The following is a 9,514-nucleotide window of genomic DNA, read 5'->3' as shown; positions in this document are numbered from 1 at the left end:
GATTGGACTCCCCCCCTAGGGCGCGCCACCCCCCTTGGCCGGACCCCTCCTCCACTCCTTTATATACGGGGGAAGGGGGCACCCCATAAACACAACAATTGATCTCTTGATCTCTTAGCCGTGTGCGGTGCCCCCCTCCACCATAGTCCTCCTCGATAATATTGTAGCGGTGCTTAGGCGAAGCCCTGCGATGGTAGAACATCAAGATCGTCACCACGCCGTTGTGCTGACGGAACTCTTCCCCGACATTCTGCTGGATCAGAGTACGGGGATCGTCATCGAGCTGAACATGTGCTAGAACTCGGAGGTGCCGTAGTTTCGGTGCTTGATCGGTCGGGCTGTGAAGACGTACGACTACATCAACCGCGTTGTTCTAACACTTCCGCTTTCAGTCTACGAGGGTACATGGAAAACACTCTCCCCTCTCGTTGCTATGCATCACCATGATCTTGCGTGTGCGTAGGAAATTTTTTGAAATTACTATGTTCCCCAACAGTTATACCACTGCATAGAGGGGGAGAAAGTTGGTGTTGATGGTAGCAAGATTGTTTATGAAGATCGCTGTCACGATCCTAGCCCCGGTGACACTCCGGCGCCACTAGGAGAGAGAGCTCCCCTCCTTCTTCTTCTTCCTTGGCCTCCCCACTATATGGGAGGAGGGTTCCTCCTCTGGTCCATGGTCTCCATGGCAGCGGAGGGGCAGCAGCCCCTCCGAGATTGGATCTCCCTCACTGTCCTCGCGTTCCCCAGATCTGGCCCTTCACGGTTTCTTAAATTCCCGGAGATCCGTAACTCCGATTGCGCTGAAATTTTTACATGATTTTTTTCCATAAATTATCTTTCTTGCGCGAGAAGAAGGGCTCCAACCGACGTTTGAGGAGGTCACAAGACACCAGGGCGCGCTTGGGCCCTGGTGGGTTGTGGGCACTATGGGCCCCCGTTTGCGTTGATTCCACCTCCTAAAAATCACATATATTCCAAAATAATTCTCCGTAAATTTTTATCGCATTTGGATTTTGTTTGATATGGATTTTTTGTGAAACAAAAACATGCAACTAACAGGAACTAACACTGGGCACTGGATAAGTAAGTTAGTCCAAATAAATCATATAAAAAGTTGCCAAAAGTATGTAAAAGTTGAATAATATTGGCATGAAACAATAAAAAATTATAGATACGACGGAGACGTATCACTACGCGCCAGCTGCCCCAAAATATCTACCCACCTAACAGTCATATCATTGAAGGGCATTTATGTCTTATCATGTCGGGCTATTCCCTAGGCTATAAATAGCCGCCCCCCTACAACCACTAGTTGGTTGGCTGCTCTGAGAGAAACTGACACTTGTCATTGAGAGCATCCCATCCTCCGAGGACTTTGAGCGAAAATCATCAAGTGAGAAAAAACCCAAACCCAAACACCTACAAACCCAAAGTGATTGAGCATCACTGAAGAAATTGTTCCTGTGTGGAACCGACGCTTGTTACCTTTGAGGATTGTGTATCCTTCACACAGTCAGGCGTCATGGTCTAGAGCATCCAAGAGGAATTGTGGATCGCCGAGCGACTGAGTCTGTGAAGGTTTGGAAGTCACCTGAAGACTTACCACGAGTGATTGGGCGAGGTTTGTGTGATCTTAGCTTAAGGAGAATACGGTGAGGACTGTGTGTCCTCAGGTTTAAATACCTAGCCGCTCCAACCAGACGTACAACTGTCACAACAGTTGGAACTGGTCTACCAAATCATCATCTTCACCAAGCCACCAGTTCTATTTCCTCAACCCTTTCATTTTCTCATTCATGTGTTGATGAACTTGATCGTTACTGTTTGAAGACTTTGACTGAAGACCTTCTCAATTTCCTCATTCAAATTCTTCAGTCACTTTGTCTTCAGCCTGCTTATCCTGTTTACACCCTACTTGTACTCTGTGTCTGTTTCATTTCATCATGATGACTATGCTACTATTTTGTTATGCATGCATCTGAGTACCTATTCCGCTGCTAAGTAGTTTGTTGCTCAGGAATTTCCTCACCTAGAAATTCTTCAATGATGAATTTGTAAAAATCGCCTATTCACCCCCCTCTAGTCGATATAACGCACTTTCACTGACCGTTTCTGTTCTGTTGCCTAATCGCAAACAGTTAATCCTTCTGAAGCGTCTGCCCTCAATTGCACACACCTTTATCTAGCTGCCCATTTCTGTTGTTCCTCCTCATCACAAACAGTTCATCCGAGTGAACCGCATGTTGTATATCGCACACACCTTCATTTGGCTGCCGTTTCTTTTGTTCCTCCTCATCGCAAATAGGTAATTGAACTGAACCATATGCCCTGCATCGCACACGAAACTAAAATCTGAACCATGTATGATGCATCCGTCATCGCAAACATTTTGCATCTTTTTTGACGGTTTTTTTACACCACCGTTTATGATTATTGCATTGCACATAGTTTTGTCGAAGGGTCTCTGATCGTAGTGTCGCGTTAGCAGCATCATGTAGTAGTGGTTTAACATTACTTCCATAAAACATTGATTACATACTTACCTCACTCATGATGGCCGACGACTGCGACTCTCCAGAATCAGGTGCATCTAATGATTCGGCATCAAGGCCTGTCTCCGCGTCGGATTCATCGTAATAGTCATACGCATTATGACATTCGGAAATGAGATGAAAAATACAACACAAATACATAAGTACTTATCATATAATATTCCAGCATAAATTTAATTTGCATGCCAACAAAAAATTCCACTTCCATACCTGACTAATGTAATCTTCATTCGAGATCTTCGAGTTGTTTTCCTGACCATCATCATGCTCATCCATCTATAAATTTTCAACACAAAAATATAATGTTGTCTGATGCCACCAAAAAATTACAACATGATAATGCCACTCACATTAAGATCTTCCCATTCGTCCCCATTCCCTGACCAATCTTCACGATCTAAATTTCATCATCTAACCAATCTTCTATCCAGTTTTTCATCAGTTCTCCAAACTCCATGTCAAACATGATATCAGTTAACTCATCATCCGCCATTTCCTACAACAAATAATATGTATCATCACATGTGCAAACATTATCAATACTGAAATATACAACACATAGCACACGATCACAGATGTTAAATAAACTACCCCAACCGGAGAGCGCCCCAACCAAGGGCGTTCAGATCGTGCACACAACCGACGCCAATGACCTCTGACCACCCATGGATCCTCCCCCTCTCCAACCGATCATCGGCGTCGAGGTATGTCAACCATAGTAAGGAAGATGCCCACAACACCAGTCGTGATCACTTTGGATCGCGAGAAGCAGCGCTACCCGTGATAACCTGCGCCGCCGGATACCTAGCCCACGGCACCAGTCGTGATCACTTTGGATCGCCGGATACCTAGGTAAGCCACCGCATCAAATAATGGAACCATCGTGCACACAACTGACGACAACCGACGCTAGGTTAACCCTAGAAAGAAGAAACCCACTTTAGCCCGCGTGATTACTTTGTATCACGACGAGCAGCACTAGCAGAACAAGATCTGCGATGGCCTAGACCGCTGGAAAGCTAGGTTACCCGCCCCACTAGGTTAACCACTACGACAAAAATGGCGGCAGTTTGTTTGATGCTGCCGCGAGCGAGAAAAATGTGGGGAAACGGGATGCGGTACGTGCGAGCGCTGGAGGTTCAAGACGGTGCCGCGCGCGCTCTCGGACGAGATCGCCGGCGGTGAGATCGCCGACGTCGATATTCCTACAAAACCTCAACAGAGTGATGGAGGACCTGCGTGAATGATGGAGTTGCATGATTGATGGATCCACCGTCGGCAGGTCGTACCTGGTCGTGGGGTTGTGTCATCTTTTTTTCGGGGGGACACCGTATACATACCTTTGGATTATGCGGGTTATACGGGGCTTGGATATGGGCTAAGGCGGGCCGGAGAAAAAATATGTGGCGGGGGTCAAGAATACCCCTAGAAAATTGAGTTAGGAGGGAGCACTGAAGCAAGGCTCGTGAACACTAATTATAATATGAAAATAATAATAATATGACATACTTAAAATGATTGAGGAGGCATGTTTTTAAATGTGCAAATCTTCTCGAGCTAACTCATCTCTAAATGAGGGACATATGTTTGGTTTGAGGAGAAGGCCCTCTGTCATCGGTCATGTAAGACAACAATGTGCGGGTGTGGCCACCTTGGAAGGCCTTATGAGTGCATTGTGTTAGGAGATTAGACAGTATTTGGTAAGCCTAATTTAGATTAGCATGGTCACAAGGTTATTGACATTGCAAATCGTATACAATGGACTAAGAAACAAGCACACATACACATATAGATCAAAGGTGCATGTCACCAAAAGAAAGGTTCATGGCATATGAGGGCTCCATAAACTCCAGTGCAACAACTTCATCAGCCATGTGGTGCCGACGAAGATGTCGCTGGTGTAGAGGAAGTAGGCGAACTGATGTAGAGGATCTAGTCGAACTTGAGCGAGCAGTCGCGTTGAGACATTTTCCAAAATCTTATGGTCTCTCACCTGGTACATGTTCTCAAGGGACGCAGTTTCAAAGGCCTGCTTTCCTGGACGGTTGTGCACGCAAATGCCGGGATGGGGTTCCCGAAGAGGCATTTCAACACTAGGAACCCAACATGTGTGCGTGCGCGCGTGTGCCTGTGTGTTCTGTGTGCAGTCTCTCTCATGTGCATCTTATCTACATAGAGAGGACACATGGGAATGTGAATAGATGCAACAGACACGTGGTGAAAGAACTTTCTGAAAGTATAAAATGTGTCCACAAAGAATTTGAGTATTGACATGTACACTTAGAGCTACACAATGCACTGCCAAGCAAAAAAAATTCTCCCAGCAAGGCGCATAACATTAGCCCGAACCCAAACTCGATTAACCAAACGCGACGTGCACATTTGTGTGTGTGTGACGTGGTATGATTGAGTGAGTGAGCGTGTGTTGTCTCTCTCTTCTCTCATTCTACAAGGAGTTGTAGAACAATCCATCTTTTACATCGGTGCTACTCTTCCTCAATTAGCAGGAGATAATCCCAACATATTTGAGGGGTCTTCTAATTGGGCGCAGATCTTTGAAACATGGGGCCAATGCACATGAAATGAAAAACTAATTTTAGAAAAATAAAAAAGGTCGAAAATTTCTAAAACATTTTTGTACCAAACATGGTCCAGTGTTACTCGTGTGAAATTTTTTGTGAAGGAATGACTCTCGTGGTATTTTAGGCGGAAAAAACATATGTAAAAGTTACAATTCACCTTTTTTGTAATCTCAGAGTTTTTTTTTGGACCCTGGGGTCGGTTGCATCTACTTCACGAAACTTTTTTCAGGAGTGTACTACTTGATCATGTTTGATTTCAAGAAAGAAAGAAAATTTTGTCTCTTTTTGAAATTTTTAAACATTTTTTCCAATTTATGTGCAATGGGACCCGAGACCCATTGTATTTTCGGTCTTGTAAATGCTGAAATGCTGAAACTGTGTAAGAAGAGCCAGAGTTTGGCGAAATGACGTCGTAATTGCCACCGCCAAGTTACGTACCCCTTCGCCCCCGAGCGCTTTCTGCCCCGACGCAGCCAAGCCTCTCCGTGCAACCCTAGCCACCGCCGCCGCCTGTCGACCGCAGCGAACCTTCCCCGACCCTTTCCCTCCGTACTCCCCGCCGCCCCAGCGTCGACCCTTTACCTCCCCATACCCGGCGGCCGTCGACCGTTCTCAGCAAGCCGCCCCCGGGCTCACTCCGAGTCACCTTCCCGCCGCCGCCCGAACGAGTATTCTCCCCAACCCCGCGCTGGCTGTTCAACATGCAACATGTTCGCATGGCAGCTGCTAGCCAAAATTTTGATTGTTGTGTGCTGTGTGGTGGCTGTTATGACATGATTTTGTATGAAATGGTGGCTGTTGTGCCATGATTTTTCTTTGTGTGCAAGTGGCTATGACATGATGAACTTAGGCAAACTGTCGGCTAGTCTGCACCTTTCCTATGCTTAGGAAAAGAGGAAAATAGCAAGGCAATTCCTAGCAACGACACATTTTTTTAAATAGTCCAACGTATCCCCGCATTTGCACTTGAAATGCAGTATTTCCGTACCCGAATTGTCCTGATACTGATACACATATCTGTAATGGTGATTTTTAGGCTGAAGCGGCAGCTATGGCATCGTCGGTGCTGGAGGCCACGCGGGCGGCGCGCGAGGACATCGAGCGGTTAGACCGCCTGGCGGTGCTCGAGCTGCAGCGAGATCCCGCCAATGCCCGCGACCGCCTCTTCCAGTCCCACCGCGTCCGCCACATGCTCGACCTCGTCATCTCCACTTCCGACAAGCTCGTACGCCCCCTCTCTCTCCTCTCTCTCTCTCGTCTCATGCTTGATTTAGTGGCTGTAGCTTTGCTTAATGCCTGTCTGCGACAGCCAGAGCTCAGTGCTATCGCATCTCTGTTTTCTGTGGTTAGGATCGGTTTTCCAGATTTGCGATATCTTGAATTTAGATGCCTAGGGTAGCTTATGTGTTAGCTCCACTAGTTATTGTCCTGGGGAATTCCAAATTCGAGCTAGACGGATTGATTTTTCGGCTTTATTTTTTACAAGATATGCGCGAGGGTAGATAAAATCAGTTTATAATATTACAACTTCTAGTATCGTGCTGCCATTTCCCCCCCTTTTGTTGTGAGTGATTACAAAGCATGGACACGGTAGAAGTTGCCGAATCCCCGTGCTGATACGGCCGGACAAGGGGAGATGCTCGGACACGCGGGGATACGTGTATCCCGCCGTATTTCCCGTATTAAGAATAAAAAAAAGAAAAAGAAAAGGCAGGACATGGCTGGGACACGTAGGGGACACGAGGCAGCACTGGATCTGGAGCACCCTCCCGCCGCCGCGCTGCTGCTGCGCCCCCGCCACCGTGCAGCTGCTGCTGCATCCCCCGCTGCAGCGCTGGCCGTCGCTGCTGCTGCTGTTGCTGCTGTAGCGGCAAGAGGAGCACGCTGGGAGGAGGGCGGTGGCGAGAGCTGCTGCGGGGGAGATGAGAGATCCATCGCTGGGACGAGGGGCGATGGCAAGAGAGTGGCAGCTTGGTCAAAGCGTTAAGGCAGAGAGAGATTTTTTTTTTTGAGAAGAAGGCAGAGAGAGATAGGGCTTGAGTTTTGACGGTGCAGATTAATCTGTAGCATCCAGTGGCTCTTGAAATGGCACTAGCTGGGCCAGCCCAACTACTAATGGATCATCTTCTTTGTGGCTCCTGACAATGGGAGAGGAAATGGCACTAGCTGTTCAGAGAGTTACTGCTGAATGGGTCGATCTCTTTCTCATTATTTTTTTGTCTTTAACTAAATATTACATGGCAGATTTTAATTTATTTTTATATATACTCGCCGTGTCCCTGATGGGCTGTTTTTGAAAAATGCCATATCCTGTGTCCCCCTATGCGTGTCCCCGTATCCGTGCTTTTTAGGTAAGTGAAGAAGTGCAGTTTGGGAATAGTCTGTTTCTCTTTATAAGGTGAATTTTGCTAATACGAGTTTCTTAATTAGGTTGAAATCTATGAAGACAAGGACTGTGCTAGGAAGGATGAGATCTCCACCCATCTTACCGCCCCGGTGCAAAGCGATATCTTCCCCAAGTACTATGAAAGGCTCAAAGAGGTACATAGCCAAACTTTATCCAGCCTGACTCTACCCAGTAATCACTTAGGCACGCCATGGAATCAGAACAGTTGAAAGTGGCAGGACGCTTGCCAGGCCGTCGATGCTGTAGTTCGTTCATGTACCGCGAAGAGCATTCCATGCTATTGTCATTTAGTGGATAGTTCTTTTTAATAATTTTACCTCTGGACTCTCATGCCAAAGAATTGGATGGTAGAAAACCAAATTACTCAATAACTTGCTAGGTTTTCTTACCGACATGTCAACCCTAAAAAGGCAAAATATTAGGAGTAGAACAAGTTCTATTACGATCCTTGAAAATTAAACTACATACATACTAGAGAGTTTTCTGGTTATTTTACACTATGTTTACCTTGCACTTCATGCCAATCAGGACCCCCTGGTCGTCATATGTGATGCAAATCAGAACTCAGTTTTATTTAAAAACTTGAACTTCTACTCTTTATTCAGTGGTGATTATTCTTTCATTTACAGTTCGTTGCATGTTTGCAGATCCGTGATTATCATAGGCGGAATCACTCTGCCCGTTTCATCAGTGAAACTGACGATTATGAGGAGCTACTAAAGGAGGAACCGGCTATTGAATTCACTGGCGAGGTGCTGTCCAGTACAATTTTCACCTTGATAATCCTGCTTGAGATGATTTGTGCACTCTTTTATCCTAATGCATACCGTGGTTAATCTAATTCTCTTTTCTTGCATAGTTGCATATAATATCTTGACCACCCGCAGATGCAAGTTTGTTGAAGTATACATTCCTATGTTTATATATTCTATTCTTGAGAAGAAAAATGCATGGCAACCTCATCGTATCGCCTCTATCTAAATTGTCTAGTCCTGCGTCACGCTTCCATACTAAGTTGACTATACTAAGTGCAAAAGTTAGGGTAAATCATCAATAAAGTCTGTCTGCTAAAAACATTGTAGAGCCCTGTAGCACCCTTGTCTTCCTTTTTGTTGCAGTAGTCTTGGACTCGAGGGTATCTCTATTGTGATACGTGTATTTTAATTTCTGCAGGGTTGTTTGATTCCTCTTGTAGGATCACGGTGCTATGCATGGTAAGATTTAGGTTAATGACAAGATACTGGATGGAGCATGATCTTGAGAATCAATTACTGCTCATTTATTGTCATGGTTCGCATTATCATGTAGTTCCAATTCACATTGCATGTTCATCCCATTTGCATTGTTAATAGTTTAAATGCTGTTCTGGTCGCAGTTACTTATATTGCTAATGGTCTTGTTCTGCGTTTTGATAGGAGGCATTTGGCCGGTACTTGGACTTACATGAGCTCTACAATGAGTTCATAAATTCCAAGTTTGGATCGCTAATGGAATACTCAGCATACGTTGGCACTTTTGCTCAGACTGAAAAAATCTCGCATAGTCTAAAAGCTACCAGGTACGCTACCAGCATTTTCTCTAAAACCAAGAACATATCTCCTAGCATGAGCTTATCTCAGAATTCCACATCGATCTTAGATATATTTCCCTCCTTTTCTTCTTGGGCTGGTTAGGACTAGGATCGCCACTTCCTGACAAAACGGACCCCAAAAGGCATACCTTTCCAGTCAATCCAGATTGATCAGTATTCTGTATGGTAGGAACAAAAGAACAAAATAATCATGTGTCGATGTTGGCTGCTGCTACAGTTCTGTTTCATAGGCCCAGCAGTGCCAGTTTATTTCTTGTGCGTACCCAATGCAGGAGCAGGCGTTACTGATTACTGGTTGTCTGGTTCATTACTTCACTGCTTCTTACATGTAGACTGTAAATTTATCACTTGTAAGAGCATCTTCAGCCGCGCGCCCAAC

The 9,514-nt window shown here is 45.5% G+C and overlaps 1 protein-coding gene across 1 annotated transcript in view; it reads left to right on the top strand.

Moving 5' to 3' along the window:
• Positions 1-5,600: 5,600 nt before the first annotated feature.
• Positions 5,601-9,514, top strand: part of LOC119341316 (splicing factor SF3a60 homolog) — a 10,082-nt gene continuing 6,168 nt past the window's right edge. Inside the window, exons 1-5 of the mRNA XM_037613191.1 lie at positions 5,601-5,805; positions 6,174-6,362; positions 7,568-7,678; positions 8,192-8,296; positions 8,960-9,102. Of these exons, the coding sequence (XP_037469088.1) occupies positions 6,189-6,362; positions 7,568-7,678; positions 8,192-8,296; positions 8,960-9,102 (533 nt within the window). The 5' untranslated portion in view covers positions 5,601-5,805; positions 6,174-6,188. The remainder of the gene's footprint in view (positions 5,806-6,173; positions 6,363-7,567; positions 7,679-8,191; positions 8,297-8,959; positions 9,103-9,514) is intronic.

The sequence above is a fragment of the Triticum dicoccoides genome, chromosome 7B (genome assembly GCF_002162155.2).
Source record: "Triticum dicoccoides isolate Atlit2015 ecotype Zavitan chromosome 7B, WEW_v2.0, whole genome shotgun sequence".
Taxonomy (NCBI): Eukaryota; Viridiplantae; Streptophyta; class Magnoliopsida; order Poales; family Poaceae; genus Triticum; species Triticum dicoccoides.
Note: the sequence above shows the minus strand (reverse complement) of the source record. Positions and strands in the feature narration are given on the sequence as shown.